The sequence below is a fragment of the Malaclemys terrapin genome, chromosome 2, assembly GCF_027887155.1.
Source record: "Malaclemys terrapin pileata isolate rMalTer1 chromosome 2, rMalTer1.hap1, whole genome shotgun sequence".
NCBI lineage: Eukaryota > Metazoa > Chordata > Testudines > Emydidae > Malaclemys > Malaclemys terrapin.
In genome coordinates this window covers 259,131,366-259,158,050 of record NC_071506.1, presented here as the reverse complement: position 1 = coordinate 259,158,050, position 26,685 = coordinate 259,131,366, and the positions used below count along the sequence as shown (strand labels likewise).

The 26,685-nt window shown below is 39.6% G+C and overlaps 1 protein-coding gene across 12 annotated transcripts in view; it reads left to right on the top strand.

Moving 5' to 3' along the window:
* PARD3 (par-3 family cell polarity regulator) overlaps positions 1-26,685 on the top strand; it is a 664,911-nt gene that overhangs the window by 416,211 nt on the left and 222,015 nt on the right. For 6 of the 12 annotated variants that reach the window (XM_054020946.1, XM_054020944.1, XM_054020942.1 and 3 more), the window contains 3 exons: positions 5,307-5,446; positions 11,657-11,785; positions 16,563-16,601. In XM_054020946.1, coding sequence (XP_053876921.1) covers positions 5,307-5,446; positions 11,657-11,785; positions 16,563-16,601 — 308 coding nt within the window. The remainder of the gene's footprint in view (positions 1-5,306; positions 5,447-11,656; positions 11,786-16,562; positions 16,602-26,685) is intronic. The other 6 variants (XM_054020950.1, XM_054020949.1, XM_054020947.1 and 3 more) reach the window with 1 other exon arrangement.

Here is a 26,685-nt window from a genome sequence, read left to right as displayed (position 1 = left end):
AGCTGTTCCTAGGGAGGCAACAGAAACTTTGTGGCACCCAAGCAGGTTCCTGCCATTCCTGTATCAACTTCCCAGGTCATAGTAAGACTGATCTGTATTCAGGAAGGGATTTTCATTACAGTATATACTCAAGTATACAGTATAATGTAACGATGGATTGTTTTTCCCCTTTTAATTTTACCAGCTCCCCACCTCCCAAAAAACAAACCCCAAAACAACCAAAACTTTGAAGCTGCAGTTCCCTGTTTCAGTTAAGAATGCTGCTCTGAGCAATTATCCTTGACTAGAGTACTTGCCCAATTAATTGCCCTTTTTGAGTTTACCATTGAGCTTTTTGCTTGTAATCCCCTCCTAGATAACCTGACTCTAGAACGCTTATTCAGCATTGCACATGAGATAGAAAGGAATCTCCAACTTGTCAAGAAAGCTGCTGATGTTATCAAGAGAAGCTTGAGAATTTGAATTACACAAATCAGTAGGGTAATTTCTAAATGCCTCATTAATTTCAGTATCATTAAGTGTAATTTGATCATATTTGGAGACAGCAGCTGTAGAAGGAGACATGGATTCTGCCCTCATTCAGTAACTTAGCCATTTCCTGGCTTTGTCTTTGGAATCCTATAAAAGATTCACTTGAAGCTTACAAAGCTTAACTCAAATGGAAGATAATCAGGTAACGATTCTAAGGTTCAGTCCATGCTGTCCTTGGTGCAACCCCTTAAAAATTAAGTTGAGGGTGACTGGATGTGAGAATCAAATAGTCTTGTGCTGCTGATTATAAGGAGCTGTCAAGTCACTAAAGCCTTTTTTGCATGGGGGTGGGGGTGAAATCTCATCTTCTCCTTCAGCTTCCTTGCCACTCTCACTCTGTGTTCTGACTATGTGTGTCCAGTTTCTTTTCTCCTTTAAAATTTCGAAAGTATCTTTTTGTTGGACCTTTCAGGGGTACCACTGGAGCCTTCCATATGTTTGTACAGTTCCTTCATTAATAATAATAATAATAATAATATGATCAGTTTTACTCCCTAAGAACTAAATAGGTTCAGTATCTTTCAGCAGCAGGGGGGTATTGATTCTCCCGGGTCACCTAAGTAATGCACATTTCTACTGCCAAGTTGGCTGAGACATATGTAGCATGGATAACTGAATCAATTATATGGGCACAGAGAAAATAATAGGCATAAAATCCATCCAGCCACATGTCCTGTTGCCCCAAGTTGAACGTATTATAGTAATGTCCAAAGTTCATCAAACCCTCAAACTACATATGGAACACACAGGTTCTGATTAAACCACATTTAAATACCCAATACACAACGATGGTGAAAAATACAAAAAATCTGACTAGACTGGACCGAGCAAATGTTCACCAAAATGTTATCAGTTGCAAATATAAATAACTTAGCAAAAGCAAGAACAGCCTGGCAAAATGTCACCACATTTCTTGCTGTCCCTTCAAAATGTATTGTTGGAAACAATATTACTTTGTGCACTAGCATGTTGGTAAAAATGTCATCTTCACACGAAAATATATCCCAAATTTGTGTTTTTTTTTCTTTTTCTTTTTCTTTTTTTAAACTGGGTTTCTTAGGCCATTAAGAAAGTCCAATATAAATTAATATAAAATTACGACTATAGAGGAAGTTGTATTTAAAAACCCAAGTTTTAGGTTGCACACTTATAAATGCAAAAGTAAAGCATCTTGAAGAAGAGGTCCAGCCATTTTTACACTCAACAGAGAGTACAGAGATTTCATAGTAGACAAGTACAACTGGAATGTTATGGTATCTGTAGAAATGGGCATCTGGTAGGATGCATCTGGGAGAAAATTATTTTTATCACAAGATAAACGGAACAAAAAATCTAAAATGAAATTTAACCAGAATTTGTAGATGTGTAATAGCCTTAAAAATACAATTGTTTTAAAAAAAAAAAAAAAAAAAAAAGAAAAGAAAAGAGCAAGACACCAATAATCATCTTGACTATAGGGGGAACATAAAGCCTTTATAAAGCAGCCTAGGCAAATTTGTCCTGAAAATGTGTCTGCCCAGGTATAAAAACCTGCAAATCAACTCTTTATAGTGTTGAGTAGACTTAAGATTTTACTTAGTGTTTAAAAAAAACAAACATTAACCTTATGCAAGTGAACATGTAGAATTTTGTAAGGCTTTAACAATAGTTATGCTAAGCACACTTGCAATATGAAATCGTGAGGTTCGATTTGTTTTCCCCTCTAAGGTTTAAAATCAAACACAAGGGTGTATGAACTGTGGATCTGCAATCACATAATAATGAGGCAAAGGGAATTAAGATTAACCATAAAGAGACATTGTCTTGGGCATGAACTCATAGCCTTAACATTATTTAGAAACTTTAATATCTTGAAAACAATATAAATACATAGCCCAAAAAACTGTATTTAAAGCAGAACAACCAACAACCCAGATACTTTAAAATAAGAAAAGGATAAATACTGCAAAAAAAAAAAAAGAAAAATTATTGAGAAATCAATCCATAACCATAGACTTCTGCATGTCATCTTCACGCTCTTGGAAGGAAGTGAAGAATTATATGAAAATTTTGCAAAATCATTAAAATATTAGGATCTCCTAAACAAAACATGGTGGCTGCGGGATTTATATCTTTTCCCATCTTTCCAAGTAATAACATTGATAAATTCTGTAGTGTCCTGAAAGGATGAATGTTTTCATACTGTTCATATAAATATATCCAGTCTTATAGAGCTTAAGAAGACCAATTTATTTCATGTTAGGTTAGCACATAACTGCTCTGCCCCAAACTTGCTGAACAATATCAATCACATACCCTTACTTATGGATGATGGACATCAAAGTATTTTTCTTCATTTTGTGCAGGAAACTTAAGCTTTAAAGAATTGTAATTTTTTTCATCTCCTGTCTTAAACTCTTTCTACAAAGAGTATCTTGATTTAATATTCCAAAATCTTTCCCCAAATTATTGGAGTGCCTGGTCAACATGGGATTTTTTGGGGTGGTGACTTGGAAAAGACACTGCTATTTCTGGCTGGCAGAGGGTTGGGGTTTTTTTTAGATGGCTTTTTAATAGCATGTTTTCAGTGGTGGCTGTCATAAAGTAAGATTTCAATTTCAGTTTATAAGAGTTTTATTCTTTTAAACCTTTTAGGCCATGATATTTACTTAAGAAAATGCTTTATGGCTCAGATTTACAAAATTGTGACTGGTAATTGTATGTGCTTTAATTAGTAGGCACCTCATTTGAAATACTTTAGAAGGACCTGATTTTCTGCAAGTGCTGTGCATCCACTTCCTGAAGATCTGGCTCTGTGGGCACCTCTAGACTGAAATAAAAGACCTACAGCTGGCCCTGGTCAGCTGACTCCGGCACCCAGGTCTGATACCTCCCACCTCATGGGGTCCCAGAGTACAGGCTTCAGCCAGAGACTGAAAATCTACACGTAGTTTTACAGCTCCATGAGTTTAAGTAAGCTGACCCAGGCCAGCCAGGGGTGTTTAATTACTGAGTAGACGTATTCAGTAGGGTGTCTCTAGGAGTCTCTATGGGTCTCAAAAGCACTCACTGCTCCTGAAAACTTAGCTATTCTATGTTCACCTTTTCTGCTGAAGATGATGCTTGTGAATGTTATGTAAGAAAATAAATGAAATCCACTTTTTTTTATCCTAAATTAATTCATACATATTTTATTTTACAATTTATAAAATGTGTTAATATTAAATCTCTGAACATATACAATTGTGTATGTCTCTGGGTTCATGTACAAACAAGGAACTCAACATATGCATCAATGTCAACTAAACTGGATTCCAACCTCTTTGGTATATGTAAATATGATCTTACTCACTCAAAAAAATAGAGTAAAGAGATGCGCATGACACTGTATCCTAAAAGTCTACAAACTCAGGTTTTGCATTAAGCAAATTCCAGGTTGCATACAGTTCACAGAGAATACTACATTCATCTTCCTCAAAGTTCAGCTCTAGGAACTGTTAACAGGAGCCCCCAGCTGATCTGAGTTACTGGGGTAGAGGTTGTCTCTAAGATGACTGGGAACCAAACTATAGTGGACATTATAAATGTAAGGTGAAGATGTCATCTTTCTCCAACAGCTATGTGCTCTATAAGTGGTTATGTACATTCTGTACTAGGTGAAAAATTCTAAATGGTCCTCAATGATAACCTCAACATTCCACCATGGCATTATCTAAAGTGGAGGTCACAAACCCACCGATAACTGTGGGACAGTTGAAACCAAAAAGGAAAAAAAGAAAAATTTTTCATAGCCTAGTGGAAAAAAGCCTTTCTAGCCACCATGGCTACTTGTGAATCCAGGAGTTGATCGGGTGCAAAAGCAACCCTGGGCTATACACCACATTGACTAATTGTGGGTATACTTCCTTAGTAACAGGGACAACTTCACCTAGAATACGTTCTTGTTATTTCCTCATATCTCCCAGGATCACTTCCAGCTTCTCTAAATTGAGCTGTAGCCAGGCAGAGAAACTGTAATAATCTGTGTCTAGCAAAAGAGACATAAACTTGAGTGCAATCTCAATAGCACTGAAGGCTAGAGAGTCTCACTATCTTTCTTAGAGGCATTATATATGTAATATAATGTTGAACACAATGTAAGGTAGCATGGAACCCTGCGGTAGCCCACATCAGCGAGTATTCAGGGTGGATGAGCAATTGATAATGCATTCTGAGGCCTCTCCAAGTGGAAAGAATGGAACCACTGAACTGTGTTTCCATCCATCACTGCCAGAGTCTATAGATGAGTTGACAAAACCTCATGGTCAACAATATCAAACAGCTGACATTGCTAAAAGAGTCATCATAGAAGGAGAGTAGATTATTGACCAATGAAATCGGTGAACTCTTTGTACTAAATCAAGGACAAAATCTAGACTGACAAGGGAGAGGAAGTTAAGGGATGCCAGATCTGCTTTGCCCTACTTCCATCTCATTCATCTTAATCAAAAGTGGAAGTTTGTAGATATGGCAATGAGCAGGAAATTCCCAGTACAGAGGTTTCATGAGAAAGGGTCCAACAGTCATTTGTGTTGTAAGACTCAGGACCCTAAGATTCAAAATTGTTGTTATTTCCAGGTATTATGTTTTCACGTTTTTCGGCGAAACATTGTTAGGCAGTATTTTTATAAGGCTTCTGTATGTAATTGTCACAAACAGAAAATATTAGCGACAAATGAATTAGAATTAATATGCAGTATAATTAAATGAATATGCACTTCTTAGACAAATGATAATGCTTTATATTGTTTATGCAGGTACAGAAGGCTTGGGATTTAGCATCACTTCAAGAGATGTACCAATTGGTGGCTCAGCTCCAATTTATGTGAAAAACATCCTTCCAAGAGGTGCAGCTATTCAAGATGGGAGACTAAAGGCTGGAGACCGACTTATTGAGGTGATGAAATATTGTATACTATTCCTCTAGTCTGGTTCAAAAGGCGCTTTCTGTATTTTGGCATGAGTCACTGGATTAGTTCATTTCCAATATGATTTAAAATATATTATCCCAGGAAATGACTATCCTGCTCTTTGCCTTCTTGGTGTAACAAATTAAGGGCTGTATATTTGCAACAAGGCACATATTTAAAAGGAGGGTCTCCAGCCAGGTTAAGAGTAATGATGTTACAAAACAGATTTCTTTAAATAGAATCATAGAATCGTAGGACTGGATGGGACTTGAGAAGTCATCTAGTCTAGTCTCCTGCACTCATGGCAGGACTAAGTATTATCTAGACCATCCTTGACAGGTGTTTGTCTAACCTGATCTTAAAAATCTTCAATAATGGAGATTCCACAACCTCCCTAAGCAATTCATTCCAGTGCTTAACCATCCTGAGAGTTAGGAAGTTTTTCCTAATGTCCAACCTAACCCGCCCTTGCTGCAATTTAAGCCCATTGCTTCTTGTCCTATCCACAGAGGTTAAGAAGAACAATTTTTCTCCCTCTTGTAACAGCCTGTTATATATTTACACCAGTTCTATCACTTTCCATAATTAAAAATGACTTGACTTTTAAAACCTAGTGCACTTTTCACCTTTCATGCTGTACCAGCAAAATGCCACAGTTTTGGATTGCAAACATCATAGAGGGTTGTTTATATGTTCAAGGGAAGAAACCCTACTTCCATTAGAATTTTTCTTAAATCATGGAATGGAAGTACAGTAGTTGTTAATTAATAAAGCGCAAATTGTCATTGTGCAATCTGCCCTGAGTAAACTGCAGACCAGGGAGGAATTGAGACTCAGAGTTCCAGTTCTCTAATTGGCTTCCCATTTTCTCCAGATACATTGCTAGCTTGGTCAGTGGCGGCTCCTTGCCTCCTCCCATTCCCTGCCTGTGCCCACACTTGGATCTGCTAGGTGCATGCCCTATGGATTCAGGGGCTGGGGGGAAATGCCTACTTTCCTGTGTTGGGCAAAGAATTTTTTTCACAGAATTATTGGAAGGAGAATAAAATCAGGAATATTTTGATCATTAGGGTTTTATAAAAGCTCGATTTTTGTAAGGCACAAGTTTCGGTTCAAAATAAGTGTCCCTTTAAGGATGTAGATGAAACAAAGGCCTTGGCTACACTTGCAAGTTACAGCGCTGTAAAGCCTCCCCCAGCGCTGTAACTCACTCCCCGTCCACACTGGCAGGGCACTTACAGCGCTGTATCTCCCTGGTACTCCACATCTCCGAGAGGAATAACAGCTGCAGCAGAGTGGCTACAACTCATGGGTGTGAGTAAACACTTGCAGGGCTGTACTAATCACCTTGTCAAGTGGCCAATCCTCTCCATTGTTGTGACCGGCTGCAGGAATGCGGAAGTGTCGATTTCAAAGCTCTTACCACAGAGAAAATAAACAGTTTGCAGCTTGCTTTGAGTGAGTAAATGAATGAGCAGGGGGCCGGGAGTTTGGAAGTTGCAAAACAGAGAGCTGACATGCTCCAAAAAGCTCTCTCTCTCCCCCCATGCTCTGTCACAATCCATCCCTCCCCTCCCCCCGTTTTGAAAAGCACGTTGCAGCCACATGAATGCTGGGACAGCTGCCCATAATGCACCGCTCCCAACACAGCTGCAAATGTTGCAAGTGTGGCCACACCACTGCACTGGCAGCTGTCAGTGTGGACAGACTGCAGCGCTTTTCCCTACTCAGCTGTACGAAGACAGGTTTAACTTACAGTGCTGTACAGCTGCAAGTGTAGCCAAGGCCAAAGGGCATGTGTCTCCTGCTGCTTTGGAATCATAAGATCTGCCCTTTTCTTTCCAACTAAAAGGTGCAGCTAGTCTTTGTATGCTGGAGAAGGTATTACAACACTGAAAAGGTGTTGAAACAAAACAAACGAAGGGAAAACAATGAGAAATGCTCTTTTTTATTTTAATGGGCATTTTGGGAAGGTTGAGAGGCTTTGAGGCTGAATATCTTGTTCAGTGTTGAGAAGCTGAGTGCTTTTGCTCTTGCAGACTCATGGTCTGTTTGTTGCTTTTTTGTTTTTGTTTTATATGGCCTTGAGGGTGTAAGGATTGCATTTGTAATTGATGACACTGCCTTCTAAAGCCTGGCATAGATGTTCTTTTATGGTTCCTTAAATGCAAATAAATTACAGGAAAAAACACAATTGAGGGAACAGGGAGGGCCAGAGAGAAGATTTTAAGAAAAAAATAGCAATATAGAGCATCACAGATATTGGAGATAAGGAAGAACAGAGTAAATAGAGAGAGCAAATCAAAGCATATACTTGTTTGATAGAAAAGTCATTTAAAAACAAATACCTGTTACCCTTTCAGGTTTACCTGCAAAATTCCCTTCTCTCTATCCCCTCTGCTCCTGCAGATGAGATTGTTATAGCATCATATTGCTTCAAGCTGGAAATTCACTTTCTGTCACTTACAATATTGAGCTTAAATAAAATGTTCTGGTGTCAAACAGTCAGCTTGAGCAAACGTTTTCTTTTAAATATAGGTCCAAATTTGTCCCTGATGTAACTTCATTTCATTAACTCTATTACTTACATTGGGGGATGGATTTTGGCCTAATATCTTTTATTTAGATGAATTGTCACTTCCAAAATGAGTTATTTATTCTCTTTCACTTCTGTCCGCTAAGATTTCTTTTGTCATTTCTACACTTGATATCGCTACATTTACCATTTATTGTCTTTCCAGCTGAGTGCATGTGACAAGGTGCCAGGAGTCTAGCGCTGACCCTGTATTCTGGTCACTAAGGCACTAGCTATTCCCCCTTAGAGTGGATTTAATTGAGAGATGGGTGTGCAATGGCTTAATTAGTCAGGAGGCTGACAAGCCAGTGAGAACAATCAGCCCATCAGATGGGAACAGTTAAAGAAGAGGAAGGAAGTGCAAGGGGAGGAGGCTGGCAGGGGCTGGGGTAATGGTGCCCAAACTTTTTACCTCGCGCCCCACTTACCCCATCCATCCTCTCACTGCCACAGCCATGGTTCAAAGCCTAGGTCAGGAGAGGGGGCGTGGTTGGGGCGGGAGCCGAGGCTGGGGCTGGGAGTGGAGCCGCAGCTGGGGATGGGTCTGAAAGCCTGGACTGAAGCAGAGTTGGGGCAGAGCGGGGCTGGGTGGCGCTTTCTCCCCGCTTCCCATGGGGGCTGGCCCAGGCCCTGCTGTGCCCCCCTGAATGTTCCTCCACACCCCCCTTAGGGGTGCATGCCCCACAGTTTGGGGACCACTGGGCTAGGGGGGATGCAGGATGTCAGGATGAGCAGATCTTTCCCTCTCTGTCCCTGGAGTGTGGGTTAAGGGGGATGTGTATATCCACTTGTATTTTGTTGCACAAGGCTGTACTGATAATGGAGGGGACCTAATGACTAACACACTGGTGCTTATAAACATGGAAAGTATCCCACCTGTTTGTGATGGTCCCAGGGTGAAGAAGGGAGCCTCGTTACAGTGCCATATATGCATAATATATTTTTTCAAGACACTGGTGAACCAAAGACATTTTTCTGATTCACAGCATTCCTACCTTCCCTTCATTTCTATGTTTTCCCTCCCTACCCATTTCTTTCATCCTTCCCAGAGCTCCCCCCCCCCCCCCCCCAAATCATGATTTCACCCTCTTGTTGCTTTGGTCTTTTCTCAGTCTGTAACTCACCACCTTCTACCAACACAACAGCTACATACAAATTCAAGTAAACATAAGGCCTCTTATTGGTTTTAGTTTGCTGCTCCACCAACCTATGGAAAAGCCTAAGAAAGTGAAACTGACCAGATTTTACAAATTTCACTTTTCTAATCTTTTTTGTGAGCAGAAGCGCAAAGTGAAGCCAACAATATCTCTTGTCGATTTCACTTGGTAGCTTGCTCAGATGTTGAGCAAAGTATCAAGGGAAGAGGCAAGAAGCAAAGGCTGTCAGCATGCCAAAGCAACAGGGTTTTGCATTCCATCTATAGCATGTTTATCTGTGGTTTCTTCTCTCTGTTTTAAAGGGACAGAGTCTATTCTCAAAACCTCAAAACACGTTTCATACTTATCTACTGTGCGGCCTCTTACATGTCTGTGGAGGAATGCTAATTACAAGAAAAACTTTGGGTCTCCAGCTTTCCGTGTGATGTTTCATCAATACATTGTCCAGTAAAAGATTGTTTTGATGTGTAGTAGGTGTCACAATCAAATATTTATCTGTTTACACAAAATGTCTCACAAATTTACGTTTGCAACACATCTTTGAAGCAATTTTTTAAAATGCAGTGTTCTTTAAATAATAATCGTAACATTCTTCATAATTTGGGTGAAAAACACAGGTGAACATGCCAACATTTTACTTGGGTTTCTATTGGCTATGCAGTAAGTTTAATAAAAAAAAAAAAAGAGAGAGAAAAGGGTTTCAAAGGTACAAGGGACAGGTAGGTTCAACTCCAATTTAAAGTTGATGGGAGTAAAACTACTAACTCCCTCATGTGCCTTTGAAAATCTCCCTGGGTGTGACCATAAAGCCCTTAGTGACAGCTGGCAGGGGGGTTACAAGAATATCCTGATCCTGGAATGTGCATTCTGGTTTACCAAAGAATATCCTCTGAGGTCATAAATGAAAGCCATGGTCACACTGGTCATTCATATCATTGTGAAATGTATGCACCAATGCTGTATGTATGAAGTTATCTATCTGTGCTAAAAATATGTTTCTGAAATCCAAATTAAGGCAGAGTGGACAAACAGGTTTCTGCCCAGCAAAGGATGTTTATTCACCTGTCTCTGTTGGTCTACATGTAAATTAAGCATTGTAAGTTAACACAATAGGGAGTCATTTACATGCAAAGTCAGCGGGAGGATGGGAAGGCAGCAGGAAGGCAGCAGGTTGGAAAATTAATTATGGGGGTGGGAAGGGGAGTTGTCCTGACTGTGAACAATAAAACAGTGTTGCCAATCCCAAATGTTCAAAAAGCATGAGTCAGGCTCACTAAAAATCATGAGATTATGTAAAAATAATAGATTTGGTATTCTTTTTATTTGCCTTCTGCTTTTTGAGACTTGAAGGTGCACTGGAGTCACATTTTGAAGCTTTCTCCACAGCTATGAGGGCTAGAAACATTTTATTTTTGAGAATGAAGGCTGAAATGATCACATATCCACTTGACTCCAGGACTTGAGCCTTTACGGAAACAATTATCATGAGACTCAAGACAAAATCATGAGAGTTGGCAACATTGGGAATATAAGGGGAAGGCAAGGAAGGAAGGGACACCCCTTTATCCTGCATCCCGGAAGTAATCGAGCAGTGAGATTACATCCATGAAAACAGGATCACAACCAGCCTTGGTTGAAATGTTGCAAAGGATATTTGGGGTGAAACTGTTAGCCTGTTAAGTTTAGTCTCTAGGGATCGTGTTATGATTTCGTTTTATATGTAACCCTTCTGTTTCCATTATTCTTACTCATGGTCTCTTGATCTTTGATAATAAACTTATGATTGGTTTCACTATATATGCATCTCAGTGCTGTGCTATTGTACAAGGAGCTGATCCTGAACTGAATCATTCAAGCTATTGAATTCCGTTGAGGCAGCATATCTGAGTGTTTTGTGGGTAAGGGGTTGAACACTACAGAGGAACGCTTCGATGGGGCTCTGGGATTGGGGTGCACATATTGCTAACCTGCAAGACAAAATAAGGGCTGGCAGAGCCCAGAGGAGCTCATTTGGGTGGATAACAGGCTGCAGGTATGAGGGAGCTGACCCACAATTAAGCACAAGCAAGTCTCCCTCTCGCTGGGGGTAACAGGGTGACTCACAATCCTGGGCACCCCGAGAACCATCACAGGGGACAGTTGCACTTCTGCCACGCATGCTCTGTTCTTGAGCATAAGGACGCCTGAGGTCTCCAGAGCTGTCATCTCTTTCTCTTGATTGCTAGAAATCATCATTAGAAATGTAAGACCAGAACAACGAATTTTCCTATTGATTCCTTGCTCCTACTGATACCATTATAAAAACTCCCATTGACTTGAATAGGAGCTGATGCAGAGTCATTATGTTAGTTCCTTCTAGATTTGTAACAGAGTTTGGCCTCCAATTGAATAGTGCTGTGTGATGGGTACAGTAATATTTTCTAATGCTGGACTCTTAGCAGTTTTATATGTTTTATTTGTCACAGGTAAATGGAGTTGATTTAACCGGCAAAACCCAAGAGGAAGCTGTCTCCCTGCTGAGAAGCACTAAGATGGGAGGGACTGTGAGCCTTTTGATTTTCCGTCAGGAAGAAACATTCCATCCAAGGGAACTGGTGCGTAAAACAGAGAGCATCTAGGAGATTTTAGATTAATTTAAGCAAATGGTCTGGTCCTGATACCTGCTGGTAAATGTGTGTGCCCAGAAACGAAGACAAGAAAATCAGTTTTTGTTATTCTCTGATCATGTTAACTTTATATGAACTTTTTTTTTTTTTTTTAGCTCTGGTCTTGAAATTGTATATTCACTAGAATATGTGAATGGGAGTTTTAAAATCAGATTATGATGGTGTTTTGGGAGACAGGAAATGCTTATTATAAACAAAACTATTGCATGGACTTTACTTGAATACATAGAATATTAGGTTTGGAAGAGACCTCAGGAGGTCATCTAGTCCAAACCCCTGCTCAAAGCAGGACCAACACCAACTAAATCATCCCAGCCAAGGCTTTGTCAAGCCGGGCCTTAAAAACCTCTAAGGATAGAGATTCCATCCCTAGGTAACCCATTCCAGGGCTTCACCACCCTCCTAGTGAAATAGTGTTTCCTAATATCCAAGCTAGACCTCCCCCACTGCAACAGGAGACGAGTGGATTATTTCATACCTTTCACACTCATGAATCTGTGTTTGAAAACTTGCTATTTGTCCTACCACTTGATCAAAAAATTTTCTGAGCACTTAAAAGTAGGCCAGAATGGGATATATGAATGCTATGGTACCAAAAGAGGAATTTTCAAGGAAAAAAAGAATAACAGGAGTACTTGTGGCACCTTAGAGACTAACAAATTTATAGAGCATAAGCTTTCGTGGACTACAGCCCACTTCTTCGGATGCATCCGAAGAAGTGGGCTGTAGTCCACGAAAGCTTATGCTCTATAAATTTGTTAGTCTCTAAGGTGCCACAAGTACTCCTGTTCTTCTTTTTGCGGATACAGACTAACACGGCTGTTACTCTGAAAGGAAAAAAAGGTTATTATTTTAATATAAAGCATCCCCTATGTGGTATGCACCCCCACTGTTATTAATTTAGCAGGGTAATTCACAGAATGTATTGTGAATAATTTGAGTGAAATGAAACAATCATTGTTTATTACAACACCTGTTCGACTTGCAAAGTGTATACACATATTTCCCTGATTATTATCCATGATAACTTTTATTATAAAAAGGTAGACTATGAATATAAACCATGTTATGTTCTATATTCAATTAAAGTGCTGTGGTTATAAATATATAGCTATAAAATAAATTGTTTGGATGCATTTTCATAGACAGAATAAGATCAACTGCTGTGTTTTTTGGTGTGATAAACAAATTGTTTCATTTCTACAGGATTTTTAATATCTTGAATGCAGAAATAATGAATTTTTATTTAGCATTTTAAAGCATTTAATATCAGTCCTTGCTCTGTCTTTTATCTTTCAAAACAACATTTAACCCTAAAAAACTGTAGTGGCTGAGAAGGCTGCAAATGAGCTAAATTTGTTAGCCTAATTCTTTTGGAATGTGACTTCAAGTACTGATATGTCATGGTTTATGAAAGCTTTCCTTTAAAGACTGAATCAAATGAATGGTATGGAAAGGAAATCGTATCACATGCCTCTGAATGGCTGGAATGGTGAAAGCAATCAGTTTACAAGCTTCTGTGATGTAATTTTCACAATATTGGTAATTTACAGTAAAGGTGAATGAAAATACTTTTGTGTGTGTTGTAAATAAACTCTTAGAAAAAAGAATATACCTTAATTTTGTATATATTATTTCTATATTAACCTTAATGTTATAATAACATAATGAATAGTAATGCATATAAAATCCTGTAAAGATTTAACTTCCTTGTATATAGAATAGCCTAGAAGTACATGTTAACCTTAATATTTCCTCGTTTTAATTTTAGTTTTATTGCGTATCTTTTGACATCACAAAGTGAATCAGCTCCTTTAAATGAATTGAGCCTCAGCAGCCTTCCTGCTGCTGCTGTGCTGATGCCACTCTCTGGTGCTATTTTGACAGAAGTCAGTATAGCAGCATAGTCATGGCAGGTGGTAGGTGGAGAAGTCTTTACTTGCCTACATAATCAGAGGTCCAGATCATAAGCTGGTGTAAATTGCTCTAACTCCAATGGCGCTTCAGCAAAATACACTAGCTGAGATTCTAACCCAGAATGTATGATGAACCCTGATTGCATAAAGATTTGTTCATTCACACCTTGACATGAGCAAGTTCTAGCTCTGCTCGGCTGGCAGCTGTCATAGGGCATAATGGAGAGCACGAGTAGAGAACTGGTGAGGGAGCTGCTGAACTGAAACTTGTTCTGAAGCGGTGCTCTTCCATCTGCTAGGAAAAAATAATAAAGACAATTTGTTTGAAAACAATTCATCTTATTGACTTTTATCAAAATTTCACATATAGAAGTTTTATATGGAAAAAAAATTCTAAAACTGTCTGTTTGCTTTTAATGATAAATGTAATTTTTAACAATTGCAATACTTTGTCCTTTGTGTCCTTCCCACTTTCCCTCAGGGCCGGCTCCAGGCACCAGCCCAGCAAGCAGGTGCTTGGGGCGGCCAAGGGGAAAGGGCGGCACGTCGGGCTGTTCGGCGGCAATTGGGAGGCGGGTCCCTCTCGGAGGGAAGTACCTGCCACCGAATTACCGCCAAAGAAGAAAGTGGCGCAGTGGAGCTGCCGTCGGAGTGCCGCCGATCGCAATTGTGATCGTGGCTTTCCCCCCACCCCCCTGCCGCTTGGGATGGCAAAAACCCTGGAGCCGGTCCTGCTTTCCCTCCATCTTTTCCACGTTGCTTTATTATTTCTTACAAATAATATTGTAAGTACATTTAATGAGCAATATATAAACAGAGTTTTCATGACTGTAAATACTCCATGAACATTTACTTGATATGATCTTGTGCATAAAGCACTGGACTGGGAGTTGTCTGTTGACAGGAGCTCAATATTACAGCCATTTACACTTTGGCTACACTTGTATGGCTTGTCATGCCAATAAAGAGTTCTTTAGATTTGATTCGGGGAGTCAGGAGTTGTGAGTTCTGCTTTCTGTATGACTTTTGACAAGTCACTTAGCCTAACTTTGCCTTAGAACAAAACTTACCTACATCACAGGAGAGTTGTGAAGCTTAATGTCTTTAGAGCATGTTGAGATTGTTGGCTGGGAGGCACTATGAAAGTGCACAGTATTATTTATATATAGGTAATTAAGGGAATGTTTAAGCAAAGGCTGTCTTGGTTTACTGTAAAATCTGTACAGTTTGTGTTGTCATATGTGCACATGAGGGAGAATAATAATTCAGCACCAGCAGCATTGAAACTTGCACTTACATTGATCAGAATGCTCAGGCAAATAAAACACAAACGCAGGGAAGGAATTCCAAGAGGCAGGCTGCAACTTAATTAATTTTAACTGACGGTGGTGGTGGGACTATCAGGCCCTTCCCCAAAATGCCAGGCATTTTCTTGGGTCCACTGTGTTGTTAAATGGTGTCATGCCATATAGCCAGTTAATCTGGGTTAGTCCTCTTCAGCTTAACCAATAGGACACAGACTTCCTCTGAATCCTCTTGTCCTTCCCCGTGAGGAGAATGAGGATGCCTCTAAGAGGTACCCAGTCCACAGAGGATGGAAATTATGATACAGTTCTGAGAATGTAGCTCTTTAGTGCAAGCTCTAGAGGCCCCAGGATCAGTCCCTGGATTCAGCCAAGGTGGAGGCAGTTAGATACAGATTTAAGGTCTCTCCTTTGCCCTGTGAGGAGGTAGTTCCACCTGCCATATCTGAATCCCTTACTTATCTCTGAGAGCTGACCTTTTCAGTCTTTTATCCTCATTTGGACACTGGCTGCAAGTTGTGGCTCACTAGATGTTCACATATAACTTCCTAACATTAAATTTCTGTTCTTATTCCCAGTCCTTTTGGCCAAAAAACTGAATATCCAGGATGCTGCAAGGAAGCCAGAAAACCCCAAATAAACTCCCCCTAGCCATCTTGCCATTTTGGACTAAAGAGAAAAAATCCTCCAAATAAGGCATTTGGCTAGACCCACGGCATCCTGGAAACACTGCTCGGCAATACCTCAGCTAGAGAGAGGGAGGGCTGGGCAGCAGTAGTGGCAAGATGACCACTGGGTGCCTGGGTGGACCTGGGCCCGAGCCAGTCGGTTCCCCAAACACACCTCCAAACTGGCCTATGGGAAGAATGTTTTTCCCCCTAGGCCCGTACGCACGTGCACACTCAGGCTTTAGGAGACGTGGGTGGCGGCGGAAGGGGTCCGGAGTGGCTGAGCATGAGCACTCCCTCTCCCAACCACAGGGTGTGGCCATTCTGTTGCCAAACTCAAAGCCATGCCTCCGCTGAAAGAGGCATGGGGTATTTTGACAGCAGATATTTCTTTAAAATGTTTGCACAAGATTGTCCAGTTTTGTACCATGTAAAGTGGCCTTAATTCAGCAAGCGGAGAACCCCCCCTGAGTAGGAGAAATCTCCTTTGGCATTCAGGTAGTGTGGACAGCTGGGCTTTGTCCTGTGCCAACCACACCCTCATCACTCCTGGCAGAAATGGGGGGCACGGGGCTTGATAGGGGATGTGAATGTGGCTATGTTCCAAGGTCTGGTATAAGATTTGTTAAAGCTGTGCCTGTGCAACTCTTACTGTGTGCCAGAGTTGGGTGGCTGTGGATCCCGGAGTACAACCAGTTCCCTACACTCCCCCATCTCCGCTACATGCCAGAATTGAGACTCTCTCCCTCTGCTAATAGACAGTGAATGTGTTACGTAGCCATGTTCTTATTTATTTTCTTTTTTTTACTTCCTTTAGAGTGCAGAACAAAGCCAGTCACAAATTCCAAAGGAAACGGTAAGAGCTTTGTCTTTTACATCTCAGAAGACTCCCAAAATATTTTAAAATTTATATGGCACTTTTCCATCCAATAAAGTTTCACAGACCCTCCTTTCACATTCTATACTGTAGATGGCTCTCTCTAGCCTTACATTTTAAACTTCTCTTTATTATGTAATTTGCAGTACTATTTGAAAGCCTCCTGGTCAAAGGACAGAGGCTAACCATTCAATAAGCTGGGAATTTAGTCAGGATATTTTAAAGAATCATTATATGATTTAAGTTTGAAGAACAAACAAATAAAAAACAGGAAGTTTGAAGTTAAGGCTGACATGTATCCTTATCTCAAGCCATTGTTTGTTGTTGCAAGTGATTTTTAAGGAATTGTGATGTAAGTTAAGGAAGTAGTAAGTTTTAGAGAAGTTTGGATTGAGATCCCTTGGCAAAGTTGTGTTCAGAGATTTCCATAGATCCATTGATACTTTCCAGGCAGGAATATCAGTGTCTTAATATTAAGATACTAAAATATACTTAGTCATTTATTTCATCTTATGGAGCATTATCATAAAATAATACAATATATACTTTTCATGTCTATAGTATCTTTCCTACAGGTGATATCTCAAAAACTTTCGTATAGTTAGGTAACACAGTTGCTAAGTTAAGTAATAAATGATAGCAGGGAGATTTTAAGAGTTAGAGGGAAGGGAGAAGAGAGATTTGGCTGGATGTGAAGTAAGATGGGGAATTGGTGAGAGATAGAAAAGCTATTTCATGTGACAGGACCGCCTTCCGAACAGGGGTGAGTTTAGGTGCAGAAAGAAAGTCAGGCCTAGGTGAGCAGAAGGAATGAGAAGAGGAGTGGAGAGTGCATGTCAGTGAGGTAATTTGAAAGAAGCCTTTTAAAAGTTATCAAGTCCAGGAGGGCAATTTTCAATTGGATCCTGAAATACATAATGGGGCAATGAAATTCTATAAAGATGGGCTTAATTTTGCATTTATTGGACATTTGAGAATTGGGCAGCAGCATCCTCCATATGTTTTGCAACCTGGAACTTGAGGAGGCCATGGAAAAGGTAGTTGTGGTAGTCAAAGGGAGAGACGACTGAAGACGTATTTCTGGGTGGGAATAAAAACTGGACTCAATCTGGAAGTGAGAATTTGTAATGGACAATGATCCTTCACCCACCTACCTCCATTTTGCAAATTGTTTTTGTGCTGGAGTAATTATGACCCAAAAATAGTTTAGAACTATCACATACAGTATAATTTAGATATTTCTACAAAGGAAATTTTCCCCAGCTGTAAATCAGTAACACAGTCACTGGTTTATTTGTTTTTTAAAACGTGTTTGTTTTGACTGCCTCTCCCTACTCTCCTTGGTTCTGCCTTATTCCCTGTTTAGTTCTCCTGTCTCTAGCTGTCAGGCCTTTCAGATTCCAACTCATACAGTTTCTGTTTTTGCATACACTTCCAGTTCTTCTGATGCTAGTTGTAAGTTTTGTGTCATGGAATTCACAGTAGAAGGCAGAGCGAAAATAGTAGCAATAAAAGCAGTGAAGATGCTGGATCTGTGTAGATCAGGAGAGACAGGTGAAATACAAAAAAATCTGCTCTTTTAGATTTAAAAACAAAACTGCAGTAGACAATCAGACCCTCCCAAATATTTCAAAATCAGTTTTTATTTCATTTTTCTGTGGGCTCTGAAATCTTTAAGTATGAGTCCTTCCTTGCCAGCCAGTCCAGAAGAGTACATGACTTTAGATTTCCCTCACTTTCACAAGATTATAGGCTCTGATTATTCCCATAATAATAACAGCAATCAAGAACTTCCCCAAGGCATTAACCCTGCAGCATCTAAATTTGATCATCAGTCACCCACCAAGAAGTACACCTTCATTTCTATCTGCAACCAAGCCCCAGCTAAGCATAAGGTCTTACCTTCTGCTTCACTGATGAATGAGAGAGAAGCCAAATTACTCCTGAACCATAGGTCTTGCCTATATGACATTTTAAAACCTTGGTTTCAGACTCTACTAGCTGCACCACTTTGATGGCCAATAACAAAACAAAATGGAAGAGATGAACCTGTTGCTCCACAGGATGATTGTTTGAAATGTAGGAGATTGACCTTGTTTAAAAAAAAAAACTAGTAATTTGTCATTAAATTTCTGTTTTGAAGCATAATTAATCTTGTTACAGAGCATTGAAATAAACTGTTAATTATACTGTGTAAAACATCTGCCAATTAATTCCCCTCCTCCCCCTTCTCTTTGAAAGTTAATTGTGTTTGGGTATTATTTTGCATTTACAATTGTTTTCCTCTGTTTATTTTCTAAATTCAAACCTGCAAGTTACCTGCATGTCAGTGTACTGCTAGGAAAACAATAATTTCCAGCTACTTGAGAATTTTACATTAAAAAGAGTTATGGTCTAGTGCAGCAGTTCTCAACCAGGGGTCCATAACCCCCTGGGGGCCATGAGCAGGTTTCAGGGGGTCTGCCAAAATAAGCAAGAGAGGGGCCAGCATTAGACTCGCTAGGGCCCAGGGCAGAAAGCCAAAGCCCGAGTCCCACCACCTGGGACTGAAGCCGAAGCCTCAGCATCTTAGCTTCACAGGGCCGCCTGTGGCACGGGGTGTTGGGCAGTTGTCCTCTTGTTACCCCCTAACGCCGGCCCTGGATATGCAGAAAAACAGTTGTTGTGGCACAGATGGGCTGTGAAAGTTTTATAGCATGTTGGGAGAGGAGGGACTCAGAAAGAAAAAGGTTGAGAACCCTTGGTCTAGTGGTCAGAGTCGCGGAATGAAAATTGGAACACCTGGATTCCATTTCTTGACTCTTCCACTGGTTTACTTAGCAACAATGGAAAAAGCACAGTCTCTCTGGATGCAGTTTCCACTTTTGTAAAATTGGCATAAATGAACCTTACCTCCAAAACAACGTGGTTGTGAGGTTTGATTAATGCCTTATTTCCTAAGTCCAGCTAAAATAGAAGGATGGTCTTGGGATTAAGGCACTGGTTTGGTCATCAGATCTGGGTTTGTATCCTGGCTTTGACAAAAATGGGGAGAAAGCACATAAACCTTCCTAGCTGAGGAGTCTGTTACTGTCATTTACAATAAGGCTCCTTTAGACCACTCTGGCAAGGTAAAGGAGGCTTAAGAACAGATTTAAAAATTTTATTAAGATGATGTTAAAAAAAATAGTGAACAGAGTGTGAGCATAGAAGTTTCTGGTTATCAGGTAATAACATACAGATTATCGAGGGTGTAAAGTTTGGTTTAAGAATACATAATCTGCAATATCCCCAATTGGGGGTAAAAGCTTGATGGGTCAAAGTACATCCATTGACATATGAGGATATGAAGTTCATATAGTGGCTATGTTCGGGTGTGGAGTATGATGAGTGGATATGATGATGAGGATGGATTGACCCTCATTTGGTGAGATTTAATATTCAGGGAGTTTATGGTTCCAGTTCATATGATCCAACGCAGAAGATCACTTGGTCCCTTTCTCGTAGTGGGAGAACGATGTCACTCTGGCTCACGCCTCCTGGTACTGTCGGTGGCCGGACTAACAATGGGAACCTTAGCAGCCTGCTTCCTTATTTGTTACATTTCTGCTCTGCCTCAGGGACAGAGCCTGCTTCACACAGACTTACACCTCCAAGACCCGGATGCAGCAACAGCGAGTGACAGGGAGAGAGTGAGTGTGTCTCACTTGTTCGCACGCAGGCACATGCCCAGCCCCACCCCCTTAACATCTCTCCAGGGACACATGCATGCTCAGCCTCCCGCTTCCCCCCTGTGGTGATCTTCTCTGTTGCTGGCTGCTCCCAACAGACGCACCCGGGCTGCTGCAGAAGGGGCATATGTTCCCCACAGATTTCTTTGCTCCCCCATTTTTCCACGGACGAGCCATGAAATCTGCAGAAGGTATGAATTCTGCACCCCCACAGGGGCACAGAATTCCCCAGGGAGTAACATTGATATTTTGCCTAAGGGGAGTAGCATAGGTTCTGATCACTTCTTTTAGAGGTAATTCATACAGATCTTTAGTTTACATCGAAGCTTTGCCCTATAGAAGAAATAGAACTGTCTCTTTCACAAGGAGCCTGAATTTCTTACAGGTGCTGAGCACCTATATACCCCATTGAGTTCATCTGGAGCCATAGGTGCTCAGCGTGTTTGAAAGTTGAGTCCATGCAGTATAGTCTGAATAGTTTTAGCCTATATGCGTATACAGAGGACAGTACTGACATTTCATGTGGGATGTTATTACCAGATGGGGAGAGATTTGCCTGCTGATGAGGTTGGCAGTGTTATTTTCTCTTATGTTGATTGTCTGTATCATGAATGATTGATGCCGATTATTTTTTATAACTTCTTGTTATATACAGGAATATATGCAGCTTTTGTCTTCTAATAATTTGGTACTGATAGCAAGGGATGTGAGGATGATTGCACTGGCTTCAAAGCTTTTTTTAGGGTAGTTTTGAATGGCTTCAGATTACATTTTTAATAAAGATGCAGTCTAAAAAACTGATGGATTTTTAAAAAAGAAAGAGAATCTAATCTTCTGGAGGATACTGCTGTGTTTACACTCTCTTACCATTGGACATAAAATATTACTGATTGATTTATATGGAGTATTAAAGAAGAGAATTGAGCCAGCAGTCCACGGTGAATGATGTATATAACAAATTTAACATTTAACATTTTCTGTTTGTGAATTTTCTTGAAATGAATGAGTTAATAATTTCCGCGGATAATTCCTATCCTGTAGTCCAGGGGTCAGCAACCTTTCAGAAGTGGTTTGCCGAGTCTTCATTTATTCACTCTAATTTAAGGTTTCGCTACCAGTAATACATTTTAATGTTTTTAGACGGTCTCTTTCTATAAGTCTATAATATATAATTAAACTATTGTTGTATGTAAAGTAAATAAGGTTTTTAAAATGTTTAAGAAGCTTCATTTAAAATTAAATTAAAATGCAGAGCCCCCCGGACCGGTGGCCAGGACCCGGGCAGTGTGAGTGCCACTGAAAATGAGTGCCATAGGTTGCCTGCCCTGCTGTAGTCAATCATGAGCAGCTCGCCAAACGTATAAGGTGCTTGAAATTTGAAATTCAATCTGTTTGTTAGATTTGATTGGGCATGTAAGTCGCATGGTATTTTGTTCCCTGGTTGTATGTGTAGATTTTAAGATTAGGTTTCTAATTTGAACACTCATGTTAAAAATGTAAAGTTTTCTTACTGCACTGTGGGCTCTGAAGTCTTCAAATATGAGTTCTTCCTTGGCACTCAATCCAGAAGGTGTTCACTGAGAGGTGAAGTGGCTTGCCAACATCACCCAGAAAGTCAATTGAAATACTTTGTTTCCATGACCATTCCTGCCAATGAAATTGTTTGGTAGAATATTGGCGGAAAGCAAGCCTATAGGGGCGTAAACACAGGGCATGGGATATTTAAATTTTTTTTTTAATTATTCAAGAGAACAACCATGTAAATTTTTTTATATTGCCTCAGCTTTATTAACATTATCTTGTATAGCAAGCTGGTGGCTCAATATGGATTTAAATTAAGGTCACCATCTTTACAAATTTGACCTCTGGAAAAAAGCAAGTCTGTCACAATATCATACGGTAGATATCCAACATAAGGACATAAGAATTGCCATGCTGGGTCAGACCAATGGTCTGCCCAATATCCTGTCTTTCAACAATGGCCAATACCAGTTGCATCAGAGGAAATTAACATAACAGGGAAATTATCGAGTGATCCATCTCCTGTTGTCCAGTACCAGCTTCTGGCAATCAGAGGTTTAGGGACACCTAAAGCATGGGTTTTCATCCCTGACCATTTTGGCTGATAGCCATTGATGGACCTATCCTCCATGAACTTATTTAATTCCTTTTTTTAACTTGTTTATACTTTTGGCCTTCACAACATTCCCTGGCAACGAATTCCACAGGTTGACTGTATATTGTGTGAAGAACTTCTACCTTATGTTTGTTTTAAACCTGCTGTCTATTAATTTTATTGGGTGACCCTTGTTTCTTGTGTTATGTGAAGGGGTAAATAACATTTCCTTATTTACTTTCTCCACACCATTCATGATTTTCTATCCTCATCTCATGATGCAACATCAAAATGTTCTGTAGTTGCTTTACACAACACTGCGATGTGATGAAGCTGACCCACCCTGAAAGATAATTTTAGGGTAGTTTTAATACAGTGTTTGTAGTATGTGGCCATAGCCAAGTCATGGATTGCTTTGTGGATTCTAGCATGAAAGTCAACAAGGGAAGGAATTGTAGATAGTTTGTGTGTCCTGAAGAAAGTTTTCCCTGGTCAGCCAAAGAGAGCAAAGGGTTGGGGCTTGCTGAGCCAAAAGCCATTTCTATCATGACAGTTGTGGTCCCCTAGAATCTCCAGGTCTCCTTACTCCCATACTCAGTGCCCTTATACACTGATGTTGCCTCCATTGGAAGTTGTTGTGTGCTCTCACCACAAACTGCTGCAAAGCCAGAATTTTTTTCCTTTTGTTCGCTGGCTTTCTCTCAGATAGGTCAGCTTTCGCTGTCTTCCAGGTCATGCTATGGGAGAACTGTTCAGGGTTAGGATCCTCTGTGATCAGTGTGCTGGGCACTGAAGTTCTTTCATGAACAGGAGATAGCTTGGAAAGAAGAGCTATTTTATGGGCTTTCTGGGTTGAGCCACATGCCATTGGATTAGTGCCCAGGTTTTCAGTTCTACAGTACAGAAGTCTGTGAAGTATCAGGGTTATTTTTACCACTACTTATGGGTTTTAGTACATAGTGTGGGAAAAGTTTGAGTAAGAGCAAAACTTTGAGATAAGAGCATATTCGCTTTAATTGTACCCATTGTAGTAGCTACCACTGACCATTACCTGTGTGATCCAAAGTAGTTGATTACACTGATTTCACCTGTTTCACAGAGTTCAGAAATGTATGATAAGCAGTTTGTTTATAGCAGTGGTTCTCAATCAGGGATACCCAGATGGCTTCCAGGAGGTACATCAACTCATCTAGATATTTGTCTAGGTTTACAAAAGGCACTAGTGAAATCAGTACAAACTAAAATTTCATACAATGACTTACTTATACTGCTATACAGTACACCCTGAAATGTAAGTACAATATTTATATTCCAATCTATTTATTTTATAATTATATTGTAAAAATGAAAAAGTAAGCGATTATTCAGTAATTGCGTGCTGTGACAGTTCTGTATTTTTATGTCTGATTTTGTAAGCAAGTAGTTTTCAAGTAAGGTGAAACTAGGGGTATGCAAGACAAATCAGACTCCTGAAAGGATTACAGTAGTCTGGAAAGGTTGAGAACCACTGGTTGATAGAGTTCTGATCAATTGATTTAAATATTGATTTTAAACTAGTTATAACAATGATTGTAAGTGAATAAATCCACAGGTCAGAACAGTAGTCGTGTGATCGTAAAAAGAAAAATATTAGTATAGACAAGCAGTGGTATTCTTATACCCAGGTAAATAAGAAAACACATGGAAATACTTAGACTTCTGCTTTCACAATGCTTTAATTTCATACTAAATGAAAATCACATGTTAGCATTTTTGTTACTTTGAAAAACGTCTGCAAAATAATCTCTCTTGCACTTCTATTATCCATTTTAAGCATTAAATTGAAAGCATCTTTGAAGATGGAGTATCTGTGTTTGCTATCAAACTGAAATGTCTTTTGCATGGCTATGAACCCAAATCCTTTGCTTTAGAATGAATCACAACTAGTAAGAGAGCAGGATTACTTCAATGCTAGTTCAGTAAAACACTACTAGTATATAAACAAATTCCTAACTTAATCTGCATATAACATGCAAATAATTTCTCTTTGCTGAGATTAAAATTTAAGCAGACCACATTTCCCATAAAATGTTTTTTTTTTAAAAACCCACTAATTTCAAATATAGTTTTTGATATTTAGCAGCTGCTATTTGATTTGTACAGACTGCAGTCTCTGCCAGATGTGACATATTAACTTAGCCAATATGAATGATGAGACTTGGTATATATGTGCAAATAAGATTCATTATTGTTTGTTTAACATATGGAGGAAATTAAAATACTTAACCTAGGAAGAGTTAGGGAGGGAAAGAGAGCGCAAGATTTTTTATATTAGTCAGTTTTGAGGAAATTCAAGATAAGTTCTACATCAATTTATAACTAGACAAATAGACACTCTAAGCCAGTAAAACCTATAATGCGCAAAAAAAAAAAAAAAAGTGTAACATACTACAAGTCACTTTCTTTCTCTTTTTAAAAGTATTTTTTATCAGAGGGAAACATAGATGGAATCTCTGTGTGTCACTTTTAAATCGATGGACAATGTTTTCTCCACTGGAGGCCCAATTTCATGTCTAAATGAGCTCCTCTTATTGTATTTGTCTTTAACGCATATCCACCACAGGACTCAGAAGTTTTCAGTGTTCCTTCTCAGGAGAGGCCAAAAACTGAAATTGCAGGGGTGTGTTGCAGACCACCCACGTGCACTGTTTCTAGTACATCTAGCCATCATACATCTAGCCAGTACTTACATAAATACTAAATTTTGCCTCCGGGAAAACAATTCTCTGTAGACAAAATGAGCTGCTATTGACTCCTTTTAACTCTTGTGTTTGTAGATGTATCTACACACGTGTGTGTGTGAGTGTGTGTGTGTGTGTGTGTGTGTGTGTATCTATATATGTAGACAAAGACACAGAGATGGAGAGAGAGAGTGTTGTGATGAGGTTTGGTTTAAGGGCTTGCTTAATATGAAATTGGAATCATCCACATAACTCATGGGTGGCAAAGCCATAAATGATTTTTGCAGGTCATTCGAAACAAGTGTCAATAAAGCCTTCACATCATATCAAACCAAACTATCATGTGTCCTGTATATGTTACACATAACTGAATAAGTATTTTAGAAATATTTCAGACAATTTTCATGAATTTTATTGAGACTTTTTTAAATCTAACGATCTGTAAAGCCATGATCTCTTAGTACCATGAACCCAACTGTACAGGCCTCTGAGGAAGAGAAGAAAATAATGCATTCTAAAAGTCTTGTTAAAATGCAGTAAAATTCCTTTCAATACATAAAAATGCTATGATTTTAGAGTCAGATTATACTGGGACTTTCCAAGGCTACAAGCAAAAGACAGAAGCGGGACTCTTCCCTTTCCAGTGATGTAAGGCTACCATTTCTAGCTCTAGTGTCACCTTAAACCTATCACTTGTCCAGAACTAAATATATCTGTTCTTAGCTTTGGGTCAGTGTAATTTTGAAGCCAAAATTCCACATTTGGAAGAAAAGAAGAAAACTTCTCTTTTGGCGATTGGCTTACAAACTATTAATGCTAAATGGAGGCTGATGGCATTGCCCTAAGGTTTGGAATGTTACAAGCTGCAGCATAGATGGACTAATGGAGGCAGAGTGCGGGTAGAGTGGTCAAAGTTAGGTTAAGTGTTTAGAGGCTTCAGGTAAATGCAATTTATAACATAGTTGTATAATTTATCACATGGGTATCATCATCATGTATGTAGGATTGTATATATGCTAATGAAAAATGAGTTTAGTCCTTAAATGGTCTGCTTTTTATTCTATAAATAATTTAGAGATATGTGTTCTTTCAATCTGAGTGAGTGTACAAAGCTTTTTAACTCAATGCTTTGAAAGAAATCAAGAATGAACTGGAGTTTGCCTGAGAGCCCCATGATAAATTTAATTTCTGTTCATTTCTTTATATATTATTGCAAAGTAACAACAGACAAGTTTCAGTGACTTAGTTACTGCTGAGAAAAAATGATGTCTAAGCTTCCTCAGAGAATGAACCTTGTCTGTAGAGAATGCCGCCTGCTTCGTAACCACAGCAAGCCCCTTTGAAAACTCATCCCAGCTTGATTGAAAATTGCTTCCCCCATTAGGTGGGAGTAGTTTGTTGATTTCTCCATCCCATGCTGATTATTCTTTAGCTGATCCCAGACGAGGTCTTGCAAAGAGAAGACTTCCAAGCAGGAAATTTCTCTACAGGGATAGCAGCAGGAAGTGATAAGAAGG